Source organism: Gymnogyps californianus, chromosome 6 (genome assembly GCF_018139145.2).
Source record: "Gymnogyps californianus isolate 813 chromosome 6, ASM1813914v2, whole genome shotgun sequence".
NCBI classification, from domain to species: Eukaryota; Metazoa; Chordata; class Aves; order Accipitriformes; family Cathartidae; genus Gymnogyps; species Gymnogyps californianus.
The window spans coordinates 3,181,554-3,204,872 of record NC_059476.1 but is presented as its reverse complement, the minus strand read 5'-3'; the positions used below and the strand labels follow the sequence as shown (position 1 = coordinate 3,204,872).

The 23,319-nt window shown below is 41.5% G+C and overlaps 1 protein-coding gene across 2 annotated transcripts in view; it reads left to right on the top strand.

Moving 5' to 3' along the window:
- DOCK1 (dedicator of cytokinesis 1) overlaps nt 1-15,501 on the top strand; it is a 318,400-nt gene extending 302,899 nt beyond the window's left edge. For both annotated transcript variants that reach the window (XM_050899443.1, XM_050899442.1), the window contains exons 51-52: nt 3,602-3,747; nt 14,157-15,501. In XM_050899443.1, coding sequence (XP_050755400.1) covers nt 3,602-3,747; nt 14,157-14,252 — 242 coding nt within the window. In that variant the 3' untranslated portion in view covers nt 14,253-15,501. The remainder of the gene's footprint in view (nt 1-3,601; nt 3,748-14,156) is intronic.
- The last annotated feature ends 7,818 nt before the right edge of the window (nt 15,502-23,319 follow it).

The window sequence follows — 23,319 nt, the reverse complement described above, 5'->3', positions numbered from 1 at the left end:
GTGCTGTTTTCCAAAACCTGTTATTCAGAGTTTTCAGTTGCTAGCATGTGATAAAAAAAAATAAGTATTTTTGATACATGTACCCAAACACTAGTACAATAGTCAGGAGTTCAGTGTTAGCAAAGAGGAGAATAGATGATCAGTTTTAAGAAAAAAATCTTGTTTGATCAAGGTTGCTGTTTTATTTACTTTTTTTGATACTTAAAACCTTTTCCCTTGAACAGTGAGTGTTTTGGAAAGTTCTTGTTGCCAATTGCAGGTGTATGTCCTGTGAGCAGGAATGTGTTTATTCTGCAAATCTATAGCACCAGAATTGTATTCTGAAAGGCATGTGGCTTTGTCTTAATGATTTGAAAATGTTGGTTGCAAACACGTGGTGCAAATCAATGCAGCGTTTCCTTTGCATACCCAGACACGCAAAACAAGTATTTTGATAACAGTGAATTCTCTCCTTTCTTTACAGTTTTGATAGCCAAAAACTACCAGTATGCTAAAAACTGGAAATACAGAAAAGTAGAGTATATATACTTCTGCAAAAGATAGTCTTTGAATTGGATTATTTCTTCCCGTGTACATTTTATTAAAACTAACTTGATCTCTTTTTTTAAAAAGTATCTGAAGCTATCATGTATTTCTGAGAATATTTATGTCTATGTGCTGGAGATTTATGGGTGTTATGTAAAATGGGTTCAGCTTATTGCAAAATCCATGGGACTTGTCCATAATCGTTTGAGGAATTGTAGTGATAAAAAATTTCAGGTATTCCAAGGATAAAGAAGTTACTTCAGCGCACAAATTGGCTAAAAGCAGTTAATGGGTTTCTAAGCAATACTGCTTGCTTGTTAGCTGGCCGTTTAGGAGAATGGAGTGTAAAATTTGGTCATTAGGTTAAGATGAAAAAAAAGTCATTCAACATCATTGCCAGCTCCAAGATATTCTCAGTGGCACATGTCCAGTAAGGAATAAATATTCAGACCGTACTAGTCTGGTGAAACACCTTGAATAATGGTAGCAAACCAGAAATGATGAGTAATTATTTGTATAGCGACTGAGTTAGTGAGGTATAGTTCAGCTGAACTGAGCAGGAGAAAATTAATAGATCTGTAGCAAATAGATGTTCTTGCAGCACGACTGAAAATTACTGAAGTTTGTGTTCGATATCTGCCTGGATTTCGTTAAACTGAGTGAGAGATTAGCTAGTCAGGGCAAATAATTTTTTTCATTATAGAATATTGTTGTTCTACTAAGTAGTTTGCCAGACTGAATGCAAATATGTTGTTAATGTATATTATGAACTGTTCATGTGGATGGACATACTCTGTCCACATTTACAGGGATTTATTGCTGTCTTGCAAAAGAATGAGGTTGTGAAGGTGCCACGTACAGGCTGTAGGAACGCAGTGGGGGCTGCAGAACATCAGAGCTGTAACAGGAGCTGGGGAAGGTAGGGAAAGGGACAGAAGCAGAGCAGGACACGGTTGCACGGACAGTTGGTGACCATCCAGGTTGTTCAGAGTATTGCAGATGTTAAAGCAGAGTTGCCTCCACACCTTGTTTCCTCTGCAGCTCTAGTGAAAACATGGCTCACCTGCCTTTCCATGGATCTTCCAAATGTTGACCTTAAAGAAACAAAGGGTTTGTGTAACTCCTAACAAAATTTGTCTTACCATCTTCTTGGTAGCACCTATTAGTCTACATGTAATGGCTTAGGTGAAGTTAGTAGATACTGTAATATCATGTAAGATACAAAGATGAAGTGTTCAGGGCAGTTAAATTTGCTTTATCTTTGGGTAGTAGTGTGTTATTATACTCATTTTCAGTTTCCACCCAAGGAATGTATATAGTGAGACCTAAAAACATGGCTTGTTTACAGTAAATACCAAAAGAAGGTTTCCCTTTCTGAAGCAGGAGTCAAGGTTCTGCTAAAGTTCTAGCTAAAGCTACAACTCTAAAGAAAATGCCATTTCCCAAACATCTCCCAGTATTATCCTAAACTGCATGGAAAAAAACCAAACAAATACGTATATAGAGGTAGGTAGGTAGGTAGGTAGGTAGATAGATAGGTATGTAGTTGTGGATGAGACGTGCAGAATGTATGTCAAGGAGCTTTTTTGTGAGGTTTATGGTCTCAAATGCCTGTGATCTTTAGATGTACAGTATGGCTGGGAAATTCATACAAAATGAACAGGGAAGTTCATTCGCAGCATCAATATTTAGTTACAAATGCGGAGCGTTGTTTTCCAGTTACATGTGTAATGACATGAGCTTAGCAGAACTAGATTCCGATGGAGATATTTAAAGGAAAGTATTAGAAATGTTTGGGGAATGGAGAAATCCTGTATGTGTAGAAAAGGAAGGATGAAAAACAGGAGCAATGGAAAAAGCAATGAGAAATTCAGGTCCTGGAGGACAAACGACACTTTTCAGTCTGATGTAGAAGAAGCCACTGAAAGTTTGAAGTCCCAGGATGGAAAATATTCTTCTTCCTGGCGTAGTTGAAAGTTCAAGTGAAAGGATGAAGAGTAAAGTTACAGTTTTCAGTGACAAATCAGTACAGCCACCTTACAGTTGAATTGTGTTAGTGAGAGGCCGTTTTAGAGAACAATAAAAGGGCACTTTCTGTAAGATATTGATAGGAACCTTGCAATAAAAATATCTGCATAAACAAGTCCTCCACTTGTTTCACGAATCACCCCAGTAAAATAAAAATAACCTTTTTTCATTTCCTAAATGAAAACACTTCCCTAATTTATCAAAAATAAATTAAGTTTCTTATCTCGTAGAGCTCACAGTGGGCTTTGCCTGTGTTAAAAAGACTGAATTACCCTGAAATACACCGTGGGTGGATTTCTACACAAAAACCTATGTATCACTCAGGCCTCAATAAACTTTATTGTCCCTCAGGCTATTTGCCTTTACAGCACGTACCTGCTAGGATTTATCTGCTAAGAAAAGGGAACTTTCTACCCAGCAAACAGTAATAATAAATGTTTTGTACTTTCTCTTGTGTGATTTTATTTACTCATCAACTAATGACTGCTCATTTATTTTAGTTACCTGGAGTTGGAAAGTGTTTAAGAGAGTTGTAGTTAATTATAGGCTTTCATTTGTGCATTTTATTAACAGGAAGCTTTTATTTTACTGGAGGAAAGGAAATAAAGTTTAGCTCGATTATATTTTCTTAGTGCACTTACCAAAACTTCTATTCTGTATTAATGTACAAGGTGAAAATGCAGAGCTTACAGCTGAGAAAATTATATTTGCGAAACTATGAATATTTTGGCGTGAAATCTGAAGTGAAAATTATTTTCTATTAAAAAGAGGGCATCGTTCAAGTATTTTGAGCGTATCCTAAAAATTAGCCCAATGTGACTCCACAGTGCATGCTTCCCGTCGATGCGGGGGTTGGTTCATTTGTTCTACTTTCCTTTAAAATCCCTCATTAGATGAGCTGCAGATAATTATAGAGGCAGTGAAGAGCAGACAAAGATACCGCATGTGCAGCATTATCACAGTATCAATGCCGTAAGAATTGGCGTGGTCTGGATCTTTGGATTTGATTCAGTTATTGAAAGCGTTAACTCAGTGTTGATTTTTACAGATCTGGAGCTGAATGGTATGTCCAGCTCCGACATCCCCGACGTTCCTCCTCCTCTGCCTCTCAAAGGAAGCATGGCCGATTATGGGAACCTCATGGAAAGTCAAGACTTGATCAGCCCGACAACCTCCCCTCCTGCCCATCAAAGGGTGAGTCCCAGAGAGGATGATCATTTTCTGCAATTTGCTTTGCTTTTGTACCTTGAACAATCCACAGCGAGATGTCATCCTGCTCGTGGATGTGTCAGCAGATCCAGAGATTTCTGCAGTTGCAAACAAGGGTCTGGAGTGTGAGGGAACAGCATCGCTCACGGGGACCGACCTGAAGGGAGGCTGGATTCATTCTGGTGGAAAAGACTAACTAAGTTAAATGTTGTTAGCTGTGTTGGTAAGGGAGCTTTAACCAACAGGCTATAGTCTCAGCAGCAAATTAAATGTAGTAGCCTTTCAGTCCTGTCTCAGGAAAGGAAATAAAACATGTACCTGACATCTTTCCTTTCTGGAGCTCTGTTCTGTCAACATTCAATTGCCACTTGTTTCCTAGAGGCAAACACGTGTGCCCCCTTTGAGGGAAGGAGCTGAGAAACACGCTTCATCATCAACAGGGGTTTTGGCTTTCTGAAGAAAATACACTTTTTCAACTTTCCTGTATCCTGGAAGCTTTTAAAAATAATTTGGTCCTTTTCTTTAAAGCAGCACTTTTGAGAAGGGCCATTTATTTTCTTTTTGAAGAAAAAAATATGTTTAAAGAGGTGTGGTGGGTTGACCGTGGCTGGAGGCCAGGTGCCCACCAAAGCCGCTCTATCGCTCCCCTCCTCAGCTGAACAGGGGAGAGAAAATATAACGAAAGGCTCGTGGGTCGAGATAAGGACAGGGAGAGATCACTCAGCAATTACCGTCACGGGCAAAACAGACTTGACTTGGGGAAAATTAGTTTAATTTATTACCAATCAAATCAGAGTAGAATAATGAGAAATAAAAACTAAATCTTAAAACACCTTCCCCCCAGCCTTCCCTCCTTCCCAGGCTCAACTTTACTCCCGAATTCTCTACCTCCCAAGCAGTGCAGGGGGACGGGGAATGGGGGTTTGGGTCAGTTCATCACACATTGTCCCTGCCGCTCCTTCCTCCTCAGGGGGAGGACTCCTCACACTCCTCCCCTGCTGCAGCGTGGGGTCCCTCCCACGGGAGACAGTCCTCCACGAACTTCTCCAATGTGAGTCCTTCCCTTCAGGAACAGACTGCTCCAGCGTGGGTCCCCCGCGGGGTCACAAGCCCTGCCAGCAAACCTGCTCCAGCCTGGGCTCCTCTCTCCACGGGGCCACAGGTCCTGCCAGGACCCTGCTCCAGCGCGGGCTTCCCACGGGGTCACAGCCTCCTTCGGGCATCCTCCTGCTCCGGCGTGGGGTCCTCCCCGGGCCGCAGGTGGAGATCTGCTCCACCGTGGACCTCCATGGGCTGCAGGGGGACAGCCTGCCTCGCCATGGTCTTCCCCACGGGCTGCAGGGGAATCTCTGCTCCGGCGCCTGGAGCACCTCCTCCCCCTCCTTCTCCACTGACCTTGGTGGCTGCGGAGTTGTTCCTCTCACATCTTCTCACTCCTCTCTCTGGCTGCAATTGCTACTCCCTGTAACTTCTTTTCCCTTTCTTAAACCTGTTATCCCAGAGGCGCTACCACCATCGCTGATGGGCTCGGCCTTGGCCAGCGGCGGGTCCATCTTGGAGCCGGCTGGCATTGGCTCTGTCGGACATGGGGGAAGCTTCTAGCAGCTTCTCACAGAAGTCCCCCCTGTGTCCCCCCCGCTACCAAAACCTTGCCACGCAAACCCAATACAAGAGGTTTTCTTTTCTTTGACTTTGAAATGTACAACTTTGGCCAAGCTGTTATTTTGTGGAAAAATTCTCAGCGGTAATGTTTCTTTTTTGTTTGCAGAGGTATCTTCCAGAATTTCTCTGAAGTTCATCATTCAAATGAAATTCTGTTGAGTAATTTGCTTTTCAGTAAATTTCATGGTTAGAGAAGGCATTTCTAATCTCAGCAGAGAAAGTGTCAGGCAGGAATTTAGTTTTAACTCTGGGAATAGTTTTCGTCAACACAGACTATCACAGTGCACAACAGTACACAAGTCTGGCTTTTGCCATGGTTGAAATTGTAACTGTGTAGTTGCAGGAATTTAGTATTTTCAGGCTAAATGGGAAAAAAAAAAAACAGATATAGAAGTAACTTCAGGAATGTGAGTAGTGTTATTCAAAACACCATTTTGTACTCGTTAGATGCATATATTAAAAAATTCTCTATTCCCATCCTCTCTTCCATAATTCTTCCCCATGGCTGGATGGTTTTAGTAAACATTTTCACTAAATTTTTTTGCAAACCCTTTTCCTCTGATTTCCATCGAAGTATACTAAGCTCTTACCCATTTTCCCTGGCTTCTCTCTCAGGGGCCAGCTCTCGCTTGACCTGAATATAGACCTCTAAGTGGAAAATTACAGAATGTAGAGGAGGGCTGCCAGGAGTTCTGCCTAAGGAATTCATCTTCATGAAGAAACCTGAGAAATTCAAATTAGGTTTCAAATTTCTTGAACTCCTTCCTGTATGAGCTCCAGAGTAGTAAATTCATTTTGTATGATATACTATAAGTTTTAGGTCATGGTAGTAGCTCAGGATTGCTAATGGGAGTTCAATTTTTAGCTAAAAAGCGTTAAACAATGAGATGATAAAACATATGGTGAGAAATAAAATCCCAATAGCCGGGTTCCTTTTCCCTTCCTTGCGAGGCTGTTTGAAGGGGTTTCCACTCAGTGGACAAATGCTCGATATTTACTGTACTGCTTGCAAATGCCATCATGCCGTGGTGGTTGGAGCCCAAACCTGAAGATAACTCAGGTTCCAGCCTCGGTCTCGTTGCTGTTGAAGATGTGACCTTGTGCAGCTCCTATACCTGTCATGAGCAGGGTTTCCGCATCATTAAATGGAAGTTCATAAAAATAGTAGCAATATGCTCTCTTGGTTCTTTGCAAAGTTCTATTCAGGTCGTAATATTTTTTCTCTTTACAGTCTTCGCTGCTCAGACTCCTTTCACTTTTTTTTCATATATTTTGTAATTGTAGAAATGGACCCCATTGTTTAACATCTAGTGTTGAAGGGCCTCAGGATTTAAGCATACCTTAGAAATGCAATCAAATATAGGCTATATCTCCTTAGCTAACTGTCCAAAATTTTCTTCAGCACCTGTATTTTTATAAACTTTCCAAGGTGAGGGAATGCAGTTTCACAGTCTGGAAAACAGAGCTAAAGCGGATTTGTCAGAAAGCCACGTGCATTAGTCTTAGAATTAATTTTAGGAAAGGCTTCTAGTCTTATAACAATCACTCTGTGCGTTTATTTTATCAGGCTTGTAGGAAGGATGCTGTTAAAGAACATAAAGAAAATGAGTAGTGCTGGGCATGAAAGATCAGATGGGTAAATTCTTGTTACTGCTGTGATTAAATCCCACTCCACAGTTTTTAATGCCTTGTGTTTCATGGGTCAAATAGCTGCATACATCATAACTTTATAATTCTCTGCCTAGTAAACTGATCATCTGTTAAATTACACAGGCTTTGTATCAGTGAAGAAAAATCAGTAAAAAATATTATAGATAAGATTATCTTAGTAGCTTTTAAACTGGAAATATCTCCTTGTATGAGAAATTATTACATTGTTCACTCTGGTTGTCTTGCAGTCAGTTATGAAAACCAAAAAAAGTGCTGTAGTGAACTGAAAAGCATGCAGGGATAAATGCATCAAATACTTCAAATCAAACTGCAGGCAATAGTGTCATTTAGTGTCTGAGACTGTAATCTTAGATTATTTGGAGTCAACGGTTAACTTGGTCTACCTTAAGTCTTTTATCCAAGTGATCATCTAATTATAATTTCCTGATTGTCCTCTTATTCGTTGTTAACTGTGAGACCCTTATATATATTTTCTTGCACTGCATGATTTGTTCTGCTAAAAATGTTCTTAATAATATATGGGAACATAAAAAAAGAAGTCTACGACTCCTGCAAGGATTATTGTTACATCAAGGGATTCCTTTAGGCACTTCTCGTTCTTTATGGGTTCATCCATACCCTGCATACAATCAACTGCCTGCTTAGTATTCACAGCAAGAAGGGGAACTCAGAGAAAATAGACAAAGGAGCACTTACATTTATAATATCGGCTATAACACTTACTAAGCATCAGATAATGGTTTGGATGAGAACTTCTCGATCAATCCGGCATAGATAGAGAACTTGGCAAGGAGGGACCGCAAAGACTGAAGCGGTGCATAACGCGAGGACCGCAACAGTCTCGCACGGCTGATGGCGACGGCGCTTATTTTGACTCTCTGGGATCCTGTCGGACGAGGAGCGCTCAGCCTGGTTATTTGGGTATAATGGAAGTGTTTACACAGAAGGAAAAATCCAGGGGATTTTTGATGTGTTGCGATGCATATACTGCAGTGCTGATCATTATCTCTTAGGTTAGCCACAGTGAGCAAAAAGTGACCTGAAAGGCTTCAGCAAATGTACTGTCCTCAGGTGGCCAGAGAAAAAGAGTTGAGGCTAGAAACCCAGCTGAAACTACGGAGGCAGCGGGTAATTAGGGAGCATTACTTCACGGTTCACAATTTTTCCTTCTCTGATGTTATTTCTCAGAAGAAATCCCCTTCTTTCCCGAAGTGCCTCACGCAGCCCCCTGGCTCCATGCCCCCAGAGCAGGGCCTGTGGGGGAAGCCTCAGCATCGTGGTGCCGCCTGCCCGGGATCCCCGCCGCCGGTTTGGTGGCCCAAGGCTCGCCACCGGCTTCCTTACCGCAGCAGCGGGAAGGCAGTCGTTAGGAACGTTATCCCGTGGAGATGTTGGGAAAAGTGAAATTCGAAAAAGCGCATTATTAATCTGTTACATTCAATTAGAAAGTTGACTTTGTGGGCTGCATTTGCTCACAAATGGAAATAAATGTCTCCTCTTCTATCTGATACTCCAGATTTTTAAAAAACAGGCTCTCTGACCAAAGGCTTTCCACAATGCATAGGAGTATACAATGTGCCCAAAAGAAAAAAAATAAAAATTTGGTTTTTATTTACCATCTGATCATTATTTTTGCCTGCTGGAGATGGGAAGCATTGCAAGCCCTTCCTCCAGCGCAAAGTCTCTGCCACCTCTCGCCTCGGCTGGCCTGGGGTTTGGTGGGTTAAGCTCTTGCCGAGCAAAGAGTTTCTAAAAAGCTCACAGTCCCTTTTTAATAAGTCTCAAAATCAATGGACTGCCACTGCTTATTACAGGATTTTGAGTGAAAAATGTGTTCTTCTGCTGTCTGCCCGGAGATACAGAGCTCGTGATGTGTCCCTGAGCAGCACCCTTGATTTTGTTTCGGAAGGGGCCGTGTCGCTGCCCTCAGCGCTACGCGGGATCAGGCTGCGGGTTTTGCTCTGGCCAACTGGTAATACATTTGTTTATTGCTCTCGCAGGGCCCAGGCCTTCAGTAAGAAATACAGTTTCAGTCTGGAGTCTAAAACTAATTCTGAGAGTATTGCTTATAACTCTTGAGTTCTGTTTATGTACGGACCAGCGCAGAAAAACAGTGCTTTTGAAAATCGAGTTAGCCAGCACCGTCTGAAATACTAATAGCCTCCACATGCAGAAATGTGGTTCAACAGATGGAAAATCGCATTAGCCGTGCTTTAACACAGCTGGCACGCACCAGGAGCAAAGTCCTCCCCGCATGAGGGGTGCAGACCTCTGCTAGGTCCAGCTCTCCCCCTCGTCCGCTGCCGTCGCCCCCGGGGGAGCATCCCTGCAGGGAGCGCTCCGCCGCTCCCCCAGCCAGGGTCCTGCCAAAAAACTCCATGGGGAAAATCTGAGATACTGATTCGAAGCAATTCCATGTTGCCCGTTTTGAGGGATCTTTCACGTTGCCCAAGCAGGGGATGCTTAGCACGCAGCAGGTGGGAGCACATAAAGTGCACCTCTGCAGAAGGACTCTTAAAATTACTTTCTCTTATCAAAGTACACTCCGGCAAGGGCAGCTAATGACTGTGATACACAGTCAAATGAAACTCTAATAGATGAAGCATGACAACAGGGTTTAAATAGTCATTTTATATCGGTTACCTGCGGTATTTTCCACATAACTTTGCTCCCTGGGTCAAACAGCCAGTTAGCGTAAACTGTCTATAATTTGGTTCAAATTAGTGGAGTTGGGTTGATTCTCTCCGCTGGCCCATTATCGCTCTTTCAGAATGGGAGTGTTATTCCACCGAGACCTCACATTATGTGTTATTTTTCATTGCAGATATTAAATAAGCAAGTTGCTGCTTGTCAGGCAGCTCACCTCCGTGCTAAAAAACAACGGTGTGAGCGAGAAGGAGCAATTCAGAGCTCAGTATTTGAAAGCATTTACACAGTCCCGTGTAGCTGATAGCCTATTTACATCCCGTTTCTACTGCTTCTGACCTAATTAGATCTGATAATCCTTCAAACTGAAGTGCTTTTGATTGGGTTTCCATAGCTTGTCATATTGATGACCATTTAATTTCAAAGAAAAATAGGTTCTCAGGAAGAAATCTCTTACAGTGTCACAAGGACCATTTGGGGGAATCAGATTTTGTTTGATTTTTTTTGTTGTTGGTTTTTTTAATAGTATTTTCTGATTGGAAAAAAACCCATTCTCGTATCTTATTTTGCTTCTTCACAGAGTAGAAAAAAAAATGCAATTTTTTTCATCTTCTTTAATTGATTTTTACTGCATCCTGAATGTGTATAGGGTAGTGTAGTTTATATCTGTAAGAGAATGGAGACAAATGTTTTTAAACCTGATTCTTTTCTGTATCAGGAAAAAACAAACAAATGGGAGCAATTTCATGTTTGAAGCAGAAGGAACAGATTGCTTCTGTGTTGCAGATGTGCATTTTACATAAGGTTTCTGCTTCCCCTGAGGTACCCATGAGTCAAGGATTCTGCCCAAAATAGGTTTGAATGTGAACCAGCAGTCTCTATCATTTTGTCAGAAAGTAAAAGCATGCTTCAAGATTCAGTGGGTTCACAATTAACCACTGAAATATAAACATGAACTCTGCAAAGCAGTTCTTAATTAAATGTAAAATCAAGGGAAACTATTTTGTATTTCAAAGATTCTAAGGGGAAGCGTAGTGAAAATGAACTTCATAAGCCTAATAATGATTTTCTGAGTATGATATTAAAGGGAGAGAGAAAGCGTGCTTGAATTTCTTCCTGTGCTGGAATAAAAGGCAGTGCGTATCGGCCCTGGGAGTGATGGCTAGATTTGGAGTTGCACCAGTTCCATATTGGCACGTTTTGTCGTGCTAATTTCTCAATAGTGTTGCCCCGACGAGCATTACACGTCCTACTTAACATATTCATTGGTAGCTTATTATATAAATGAACATGTACTAAATTTATCCGACTTTCTAATAGAAATTGTAAATTCAATTATAATAATTATCTACCTATCTCTGTTATTTCTTTCTGCCTAATTTGCTTGCAGAATCTAAGCTCTGGTAGGTTTTGTGCTTGTTATTTATAGCATATATATTTAGCTTATTCTCATTGTATTTGCATTGTATCTGTTCCTCAGAAGCAGGTTTTCAGGGATAATTTGATTGTTCTCTGATCAATATGAAGGGCTCATTTGTTTGAGAAATGCCTTTGATCTAATTGAATTGAGAATTATTGCCAATATACTGTTATTTAAATTCAAAATGGATTTTCACAAATGATGCTATCAGCAGAGTTAGTTTTTTCTAGTGATAAATACGAAGTTAAAGATATCTGAGAGCAAAGCACTGAGGAAATTTTTATGTTTTGTAATGTATTGTAGAGGGGCACCTGGTTTATTTAGTTGTGAAATTAATGTCATCTCCGTGAGGAGTTCTTGCATGTTGTATGCTGATGTTCTGCAGACCACCAGCATTTCCCAGAGTTTGCCCAGAGCCCCTGCCTGGATACGTGACTGTAACTAAGCAGTTTCTCAAAGATTTTGAAATCTGCCGATCACAATCGAACGTGTGAAGCTAAGTAACGTTGACAATCCAGCTCTTACTCAGGCGCCTGTGTAGGGATTCAGGAGCTAACTTAACATACCAGGTTAAGAAAAGTATTTGGTCAGATAGAGGAAATATTTAATGGTTCTGACTGTAATACTGAAGAGACAGATCAGCAGTGGCATTTTAATTAAAAATAAACCAAACAAACTTTCAGTTTTGCGTTTAGTAAAGTAAAATTCTTATTTTATCTGCTTTTCATATTAGTCTGTTGACTTGGTTTTCTGACTCGGACATCATTGAGTCCCGCTATAAGTCAGGAATAAATAGTGCACGGTTTTGAGCCTGCTCTGGAAAATGAATGCTACTTACTCAGCAGGGTTTTCTTGAACAGTGCATTTCAAGCAGCAGTGCCCTTTTGAGACTCAAACCTTTTAGTAACCTGGTTGTTTCTTCAAAAGACCTAGGATAAACTTTAACCGGACTGTGAACATGAAAGTCTTCTTTGCCAAATATGTTCAGTCCTGTCCTCATCGGTGAACAGGAGGCTTCCCCTGGTAGACGGGGGAATGCAGCTTTCCAGACAGGGCACCCCCAGGCTCTGGTCCCTTGCCCTTGATCCAGAGTTTCTCATTCAGTAGCAGATTAAAACCAATTGATTTCTGAGCTGCTAACTCCAAAAGCATTTTGTAGCCAAGGAGGAAGGTGAGAGCACGCACGTCGCTGCGTTGGTGGTGCTGCTGGAGAGACTGGGGAAATGGAGAGTGGACGGTCTTCGCCCCTCCGTACTCTGGGCCTGCTGTTTTGGAGGGTGGCAAAATGGAGAGGCAAGCTCAGGGCACGGCTTACCCGATGATAGTTTGTGATCCCCGTTCGTTTGCCATGGGGGAGTGCCAGGAGAAGTGAGGAAGGTTGTAAAACAGATTGGAAAGTATTTCTTTCCAGGTGGGATACAGGAAAAATATTCCAGCAAAAATCCAGCCTTCCTGGCTCTGCCAGTAAGCAGCTTTACCTTTCTGTTTACAATTAGTAAAACTAGCTGATAAAAGCTCTGGATTTATAATTTCATGCTGTCTTAAAACCTGCTTTGAAGAGGGCATTCAGTTAGCTTAAAGATACTTTTCTCCTTCTACTCTTACACATCTCTGAAAACTCCCAGTCACTAGATTGCAGGAGCGTTGGGAGGCTCTCCGGGCTTCTTCTGCCTCGCGGCAGAGGAAAGGCTGAAATGTCCTGCCATCTCCCTGGACCACTCTTCTTTTTGGATAGCAGCTTTGGATATCTTTTAAAGGAACGGGCTTGTTTCATGCGCACTTTCACATGGTTTATCAGTTGCTTGTATACCGGTTTCTTACTGTGATTGAGAAATCATCAGTTATATTGTCCAAGATATTAATCAAAGTTGGAATATGAATATCCAGGTTGCAAGTGCAGTACATGCAGTGTAATGCCAAGGCATTTCAGATGTTTGAACTGTTCTTGTAGCGGTGATTAAGGAAATTTGGCAGAGTCAGTGTGCGTCGTCGGGTTTTAAGCGTTAGTGCGTGGAGCCAGCAGTTTAGTACGGGGTGGGCAGGGTGGGACAGGTACACGGAGACACAAACAAGTGGAAATGAAAAAGCATCGTTATGCTTGGAGGAAAATAAAAGGCAGTGGCTGGCTGAGCGGGGAAAGAATCTTGGGGAAAAAACAAAACCAAAGCAGCATTTATGAGCTGTGACACTGCAGTACAGCCTCAGTGCAGTGGTGGGAAAACTGTAATGGCTGCAGAGCCAAAATGCTGTCGGAAAGCTGACTGCAAAGTGTATGAGCAAATTGCAGTGTTCTCAAGCTCTTTCTGAAACAGATTTTATCATATATATGATTGAACATTATAAAAAAGTCTTAATTTCCATAAAGACTTTTTTAATTTGTCCAATTAGCCGGTGAATCTAACCAAGGGTGCTCTTGTTCTGTTGTATGATATATGAAGTGATTTAAAATATGTATATTTGAACAGTCTGGTTTTCTGTTTTGAATATTTTAATTATAACGGAATGTGTAATAGTAAATTGCAAGTTACTTATCTCTTTAAATGGTTTCCTTTTTTTTTTAATTATTTGTGTTCTAAATGTGCAAAATACAGAAATAATGGAAAAGCAATGAAGCTGTTGCTTCAACTTGGCTTTTAAGCTCTGTAGTGCATAGAGGCTGAGGGTAATCGATACAGACCAAGAAATCAATGTCCTATCATGATATAAAGTGGGGAATTATAAACTTCTCCAGTGCTTTCAAAAGATTTTTCCTGAAATACTGAGCTAATTAATCATGAACCCTTGAGAGATTTTTTCATTGTCAAAAGTAAAAGTTATAGTTTAAGGTAATGGCCAAGAGCATTTGGTATTCATAGTAGTAAATTCTGCGGAGAAGCTTTCAGGAGTCAGAGGGCTACAGAATTACCTGCTGGCTCTCGCAGTTATATATGAAACAGCAAATGTTTCAAAAATCCATTCATTGCTAACGCGGTCTATCAAAATTGGTTTCTTCCAGCACCTGCCACCTCCGCTCCCCAGCAAGACTCCCCCGCCTCCGCCTCCAAAGACAACTCGGAAGCAAACGTCTGTTGACTCTGGGATTGTCCAGTGAAGAAGGAAGTGTTTTTTTCCAAAGATAAAGCTGTAACAATTCATTTCCCTAAGTATTTTATGGTATATAATGTTTACCTCATTCAGGCGTGCAGTATCTAACATTTAGTGCAATGACTCTAACTCTGTAAGAAATCCATTTCTAGCCGTGTGTCGGAAACAACACTACATCACCCCTCTTTCTGGGGTTACTCACTCCCATAACTTGAAAGAAATCTGGATTTCTACTTGAGACTGGGAGGTGTTCATCAACTGACAGTACCCTCTTCCTAAACCTTCTCCCTCCTCCTTCTGAATAACTTCAGGCACATAGGTAGCTGTGGAGATGAAAATGAGAGTTGAGTATTTTGTACCTAAAGCATTTAGGTAGCTATGGAGTTTAAAATGAGCTGAGTGTTTTGTACCTAATCTCAGTGTATATAGGAATCGATGATGATATTCACACTGAATTCAGTGCACGTTGGAGTAGGCTTCGCAGTAAGGAGAAGCTGCCGTAGGATTTCCCCAAATAACGGTTCTGCCCAGGGCTAAAAATCAGACACAGCTTATTTGTGAAATGTGCCTTCTCTTTAATTGCTCTGTATGACAAATAAACTGATTGCTAATGGGCTTTGTAAAATTAGTCGTTGGTGATCAGTCATTTCCATTTTCATTCAGTTGGCTGTTCTTCTGGGTGTTGATCAGTGGGTAACGCAAGGAAGCCTTTTAGCTGCTGACGGGCACGAGCGTATAGGAAAAGAAACAGAGTAGGCAGATAGGAGATTCCTGGTCGTTCTGAACCTAGCAGTTGAGTACAGGAACGGGAAGAGCTTTTTCTTTTCTTCTTTAATGTGTAATATTTCATGTGGATTAGGATGAACTGAATGGAATCACTTTGTCCTTGTGCCATCATTCTGTACAGCGTTTGTATATATGATGGTTTTTAGAATGTTTTAATTTTTATGGTGCCTGCTTTTCATGTAATAATGAATTAATGTACCTGCAAAGAATGCCTTACGTATTTTTAATTTCCTAATTGCTGAAAGTGTAAAAAAAAAGCAATTTTTTCTCCAGATATTAGGTTCTGAGAAATATTGGACAATGATGGAATAGGGTGTTGGGAGGGAGGAAGGAAACTAACTTTATACTCTAGCGTTTTTTATTGTCATCACACTTTCGTTTTTTACTATCTACAATCTTTTTACTCTTACGGTAGATTGTTTTTAAATATACCACTGACTCAAAAAATAAAATATTATTTTAAAAACTTGTCTAAGAAAATTAATACATTTGCTTGGTATTTTTGATCCTCACTGCAGAACTTCAGGAACTGTTGCACTCTATAGAGGGCTACATATATACTTACTTTCTTTTTTTCTCAACAACTTTGAGGGAGCCCATGATAAAGCTGAAGTCTTTCATTGTACTGGTATGCTTGTTCCTGCATGTTTGTAGCACTGAGATAAAACACACATCAGCACTGGAAACATCCACCTTTGTACGCTGTCAATATTCATAATGATAGCTTACTTATCTTTAAGTTGTAAGTTATCTGTTGCTGAACATTTCAGAAAACAGATGAGGTTTAGGTAATATTTTCTACCTCAAGTAGCTACTGCATGATACAAGTAGCAGGCAGAAGCATGACTTACACAGCAGTAAAACAATAATGTTCTTACAAAGGCAGAAAGATTGCCCTTCTCATAAAAAGTGGCTCAAAAGGTCAATTATATATTCTCATAATTTTGCCTTAAACCATTGTGTCACTTTGGATCAAATGAACACACTTTTCTTTGCACTGTGAGATAACATCAGCTACCAGAGTGTCTCAGAATTTGCTGTTAGATATTGTCCTACAGTTTTGTTATTAGTATGATCTCCGTTCAAGAGGAACAAGCTGGGAAGGATTCTTAGCTACAGTCGATCAGATATTCTTTCCGTAGATGATCAATAATGTATTACAACTTTAATTCTGTAAGTCTTTCATTTAATTGAAAATTGCTTTGGAGACTGCTCTTGTTACTGCGTGGGAGATGGCGCTGGGATGCTGGTGAGTTTTCCTCTCTTCTGTTCCATTTACTTTCTAAAGGATAGGAAGAGGCTTTCACATGGACCTTTAACTGGATGCTTGTAAATTGTATTTCTGATAATGTGTTTGTTTTCACACGTCCTTAGCAAATTCCTGCACTCATGCAAGTGTTATAATTTGGCCCTGCAACACTCCTCAAATAAGAGCTGCACTTTCAAATTGGTCTTGCAGTACAAACTCTAAATCTCATCTGTGTGTGTGTTTTACAAATACGCAAGCTGAGACTGGGAATTGAAAATCAGACTCTCAGATTCACGTTCAGAACCAAATTGTCACCATTTTTACAATCTAACAGCTTCTAGGCTGTAACTCGTATAAAACCCAGCCAGAACGAATCATTACCCTCCTCAAAGTGCTGTAAAAACACACTTCAGCAAATCCAGAAACTAATTCAGTTACAGTCTCTAAGCAGTGAACAATCCTGCAAAGGCTGTTATTTTTCCTACGGTATGCTCTCTTCCTTTGTACTCCAGTGGCGTTGTATCAGAGCATCCCAATGCAATATGAATTTCTTGGGACATTGTTTGCAACAAACCTGAGCCAATGGAGAAGAGCTTGATACGAGACAATACAGAAAAAGAAGGTTATTTAATTTTAACCAAAGTGATATCACTTACACTTACTCTGTCACGCTGATGTTCTCACAGGGGTCGAGGCACGTCTGCCCAAGTCATGGGTCCAGGGTTGCTTGCGGTCGTGTAGAGGACAAGCGGTGCCTGCTGTGAAGTCCGCATCCCGTCTCCTGCGTTATGCTGAGGTTGGTGAACATGTGCTGGCTGTTGGATGTGCCCTTGGTTCCCTTTGGGAGTGGCAGTGACTGTGATCTCATGTCTCTTTAGTCTGTCCTGCTTCTGCGGGAATTCCTTAGGCAGCACTCGATGTATTCGATGTCTGTTGTCTCCCTGCCTGGTGAGGATGCTGTACGGTTCCAGTTCTGCTCTTCATCTTCCCACCATCATCCCTTAATGGCCTCAGTGAGTCTTTTGCTTTCCCCACGTCGATGCCTTGAGTAGCTGCATGTGGATATGGTGGGACTGGGATGACCTGGTCCGGCTGCCACTGCTTTATCCTCCTGCCAGCTCTCCTGGTGCCTCCACGCCCAAAGGTCCCCCTTCAGACTGCATTCACATCGATATTTCTGCTACAGGAGGATGCCGAAAGAAAGCTGGTAGGAAAGGTGACCCCTCCATGTCTTCCATAGTAGACCTTGTCCAGGGCATTAGCAGGATCCACAGGGGCCAGGTTTTCGCCGTTTAAGACAAGCGCTGCTGTTCAGGGATTAACCTCCCCCCGAATGCCGTCCCTTCACTCAGACTTGAGAGCAATACCGCAAGGCTTTGCAACACAAATTTTCCTGAAAGAAGAAATTCAGAGGTGTCAAGTTTCAAGATAGTGTGAGAAAACACATTTTCAATGGCCAGTAGTTTTTGCTTCTTGAAAGTTAGCTTGAATTTATTTACTGAAAGTTAACTTACAGTGCCAATATAAAAATGAGAAGCCCTTAATACCGTTTCTCTGAGTCTTAGCTTGGGAGTGAGAGGGTAATTTTCACGGGTGCACACATCAATTCCCATCAGTCCCATGCAAAACCACAAAAGATTTGTTGGGCAGCAGTTGTTTGTTTTTTAATCAAATTTATTTTCAATGGGAAGCTCAATGCAAAGGTCAGTTCTTAAGCTGGTTTCCGTAATTGACATTTATGATTACTGAAATGTCTCTGATGATAACACAAATTCTAATGTAAAAATGTTTTTCAATTCAGTTTTGCCTTAACATAGGTATTTTTCTTTACCATGGATGTCTGTGATATGTGACTTTACAGAGAAAAATGATAAAAAGTTTCCAGTGCATATGTATATGTTTATGATGTACGAATAAGAGATTTATGTAAGTGTACATACATATGTGTATCCATGCACACACATCTAAACACACATTTTTTAATGTAAAATATCCCACTTCATTGACTAGTTGAGGTGTCCACCTTCTTACTTCACGTTCAACATCTTCCCTGTTGATTCTTGTGGCCTTTTTGGGGACCATTCTCTGCCAGAAGCTCAATGTAGTGGTGTTGATGCCAGTTGTCCGTGATGGATGTTCACAACTACTTATTTTTAGTAAAGGTTCTTTGGATAAACTAGACATTTCTTGTATAAGTATTTGACACAATAAGGTGAAGTAAGCAGAAAATTTCTTACAAAGGTTACAGCTGGTTTGATGTTTGAATATATGTAGACCGGACTTAGGCAGTACATGGTGTAATAGGAGCCATCCTCTTCTTCTGATCCGGCATTTACCATCCTGCCTTGGGCTTTGGAATATTTTTGGATGCCGTTTTGAACAAAACTGAAGTATTTTATCCCCAAGCTGAAGGCAGAGGAAGGTTGAGGCAGAAATTGTTTTTCCTGGACCTGTTACGTTATGTGTGCATTTGCTGTGGTTCACAGAGATGTTGCTGTTCATCGTCTGTCAGAAGCGCACGCCACCGGGACACAGGTTGCTCTTTCTTTTTGTACTGGAAACACACGATGCCTTGTCCAGCTTCTCCCCGTCTCTTGTTCAAGTTCTTTGTGTTCTCTTGCAATAAAAAATGTTTCTTTTGATTTTTTTTTAAGTAAACGCAGGATGCCTTTCTGGTTGGTTGCTTACTGTTAATGCATCCTTTGAGATACCGCATTGATCAATTGCCTGCATTTTTTGCTCAATATATTTAAATTCAGTGCAAGACGCTTAAGGTGCACACATGAACTAGAGCTTGGGGACAGCCCCGAGCTGGAGCAGGTCTCCCAGGAGGAAGGGTGGTGTAGGTGGCCAAGCTTCGTGCCCGCTCAGCGGCGAGCTGCCACGGGGCCGGGGGCCGGGCTGCGGCTGCCTGCATCCCTCTGCACAAACTGCGTAAGGCCTTTTTCAGTTTGCATCTACACCTTACCTTGTGACGAAGCAATAAATTGTAGCGCGTGTAGAATACGCCTGTGAAAAAAAGACCAAGCACTTGAGTGATGGTGAACACTGAAATTCGGGGTTTTCCTTTATCCTCAGCTTTCAGCCTTAACGTGGTAATGGGAAGCGTGAGGTCCAGCTGCTCTGACATTTCAATTTCCTCTCATTCTCCTTTTGTACTTTTCATGGATCTAAACTGAATTTCAGGCTTGCAATTGCCATCTTCTTGGTGATGCAGAAACGTGTGGATCGGTGTAAATACTTGGTTATTGTATGGGATCTAACCAGCTGTTCTTCAGTGAGGCTATTTATAGGATTTTTAGTTTCCCCCGGTTTTGTCATATGTGTTCTGCAGACATGAATAATTACTGTAAATTAGGTTTCTCTATCAAATGACGGACTTAATTTTTTTCAATTTCCAGTGTCTGCGGTATTGTGTTCTAGCACTTTAATGTGAAGTTGCTGAATTAAATAACTCATTTCACATGTAACCAAGCCGGCTCTGGACCGGTGCGTTGAGGACAGGTACTGACGCCCTTGTGAGACTGAGCTGGGACGGTGACTCCATTCAGTCTCGTGTTGCATTTAGCCAAGCGGTTTCCATTCCCTAACGCCGTCATGTTACAGCTACACGTTGATGTATGGTTTTCAGAATCCACGTTGACCGTCTCAGATTCATTGCTACCCAAACTCCCTGTCTGCCATCCCAAACTTGCGGAGATTTTATGGGTCGTGAAATGTTGCTATTTTGGGTTGAATCCATAATGTTTTGGCCATTCACTCAGCTTTTCATTGCACAGTTTGACTCTGATGCTGTTGAACTTCTGTGTTTGCAGCCCAAACTCTTGCAGAGCTGGGGAACTAAACAGAGGAACATTGGCCATAGCATATTAATGCTACAGATTCAGTGATGAAACTTCACGTTCTTCACTGACAGCTTATGTTTAATTTGCTTTATTTGCAAACAGTTGCACATTATTATTATGAAGTTTCCTCTGAGTTGGAGCTCAAGGCAGATTTCCATAAGCTGCCCATATCAACACGTTCTTCTGGTATTTAGCCTCCTTGGTAGACGCTCCCATTTCCATTTTTCAGATGTTTTTTCTCCCTTAAAGTGCAAGAAACCCAAATGGTGTTTGAAAAGGCTTTTGGGGCAATATCTGCTTGGTCCCCAAAGGTGGTGTGTGCTACCTTGCGCTTTGTCTGTCACGACAGAGGTGTCCTCGCTATGAGCGATGCCCGGTTGCCTGCCCCCGTGTTCTTTGGGTGACTCGCCTCACATCATATAAAAAAGCTTGGAGCCTCTAATTGTCCTCATTATAACCAAGAATAAGCATTGTCGGTCTCTCACACATTTCCAGACCAGGAGGTCTAGCTGCTTAACAGATGCTTGAAAAGATGCTGGTTCTGCTGTTATGGAAAGCTGTGGCCGTCTGCCAGTTTGCATCAGAGGGGAATATATGGTGTCATCAACATTTGAGGGAGTCCTTCACAAAGAGAAAGCGTAGACAAAACCAAATGTGACGCAGTTTTCCTATAGATAAGGCATTTTTTGTGCGTGCTGCTATTGCTGGCTGTTCCTTCAAGTTTTATATTTATTCTCCGGCCTTATTTTCCTATGGCTGTGCTAACATTTCCTCAGCACTGTAATCCCGATTTAAATTGAGTTTTCTTTCTCCATCATTCCTACGAGCGATGACGGATCACTGCACCAACAGTGGAGAACCCAGAAAATGAACTACAAAAACCATCTCAACCGAAAAAAAAATACTCAGCAGAATATTAAGCAGCCTGTGGAAATGAATAGGTACCCGGGCACCATTTTAGAGCAGTTTGACACGCGTGCTGTGTTGAATCGCAAGCGACTAATGTAGAAGTGTAACAGTTTGCGAGGTAAAACAACCCCACCAGCTTCGGTCTAGGCAAAACACTTCTTAGATTAGCATAAATTATGCAGTTTAAAATGCTTATTAACATTTAATTTAACATTATGAGTGTTGGTTTGGGAAGCACGTTCTTGTAGCAAGAGAAGAAGTCATCGCAGAGTGCAGGAAGTTCACTTAGGCTGTAATTATTGTTTCTCTGAAAATTATATGTATTTTCCTGCATTTTGATCGCATGTGCGCAAAATCTCTCAGAGAAAAAATCCCAATAAATCAACCATAAGTTCAAATATTTCAAAAGAAGAATGCCTTCTTTCAAAAGATGAGGTAGTTATCTGCTACCTACTAGTGTTAGAGGAGGCCTGTCCTGAGATATTTTTAAAATCATGTTGAGATCTGGCTGTCAACGATATCTCAGTCTACTGGTTATAAACTTCCTTCCGTGAGTTTATTCCCGTGTACAGTTGGCAAATATATTTGTTGTCGTCGCTCTTCTGTGCAGCACATTATTGTTAACGTGTTCCTCAGAGGGAAATAATAGAAAAAACCTAGAAATAGAAGATTTTTTTTTTATAAAGAGGTCAGTTTCTGTCTTTAATTACTGACCTCCCGGTCTGTATGGAGGTGAGCAGAGGTCTGTGGAAGGTTACACCGTGCTTTTGTGCTGGACCATCCTTCCATGGCGCCTGCAGTGTCTGAACAGGCACTGGGGAACACGAGTACGTGTACAAACACCGTGACCCTTGGAAAGAGGCAGAGCGCTTCTGAAACTCGCGTCAGAAGCACCAGGAGAGAAATCGGTGTTCGTTCGTGTCGCAGCTGCTCCGTGGGGCTCTCGATGTGGCAGAAAAGTGGCTTTGGGAGAATTAATTTCTTTACTCTGGTGTGAGGTTTTCTGGGGACGTGGTGTCTGTGTAAGGTCAGCAGAAGAAATCATGTCTTAAGGTAGGCCAGGTCGCTGAAAGACCTGGAAAATGTGAAGTTCTATCTTGTTGGATGGCAAGCACAGTGTTGCTCTCACAGCGTTTGCACCTCTATTCTTCCAAAGCAAAGAGGAGACACCAAGGGCTAAATCCTCTCCTAAGTTACAGCTCTGCCGAGTCCACTGAAGCCACCCCTTCGCGGGTATCGCTGCAGGCAAAAACTAGCGTCCTTTCCCTAATATTTAACCAGTGCCGAGGTAGCTATTAAGCATCCTCAGGACAACGAAACTGCAAGGCTAATGGTGAGTTTATGCCCGTAGCACTTGCACACATCATTTCGGTATTGCATTATTATTTTTCCTGGTACAGATGTAATACTTCTGCTGAAGGGGGTGAGATTGCTTTTCTAAAGTGTTGGTAGAATTAAGGAGGAGAAGTCTCGCCATAAAAGCTTAGTTTGTTCCTCCTGTACGCTATAACACTATAGTATTATAAAATTATTTTTTTAAATAAATGATCATTAAGCACATGTCCAGTTTGCCTCAATAACTAATTTTTATTCAAGAGTTATTCAGATGAAATTACTGTTGGTATCAGTGGGCTATACAAAGTGAACTGAATTTTGATTATATTTAAAACAAAGGACTGTTTGTCCAAGAAAATAGTCCAATGCCAAAGTTACAAGTAAGTGTAAACAATAGTAAAGTTTGGTTTAGTTTTAAAAGTCAGCTTTGAGTGATGGTGAGTCAGTTCTTGATGGATCAGTCTCGATTCTTGATGCTTTGTATCCTGTTATTGATAAGGCTTTGATTTAACTGCAAATTGCCTTTATTGGAAACCATCTTCTATTAGAAAGTGCTTTACTCTAAAAAATAAGAAAAAAAAATGGGGCATAATGGAGAACGAGGCTGCTTTCAACTTGGCTGCAGAGACTTACTGAGGTAGTTGGAAGCAAAGCAATGATTGTGTGTGGAAAAGCCGAACCCCCGGTAGCCATGAGCACTGGGGAGCTGAAACTCCCTGGCCTCGGGGAAGGGAAAAGCTTGCCAAAATAAAGCAGTGGCTGACTTTGTTTTCTGTCTTGTTTTATTCAGTAAACAAAGCCAATTAATGGAATTTGCAGTGAAAGCATCCTTCTGGGTGCTTTGGCCCTCTCTGGGCTGGGGGGTGAGCGGTACGTGTGTGTCCCCTACGCCTGGGTTTGGAAGTGGGGGGCACGGGGAGGATGAGCACCGCTGTGGCGAAGGGTTTTAT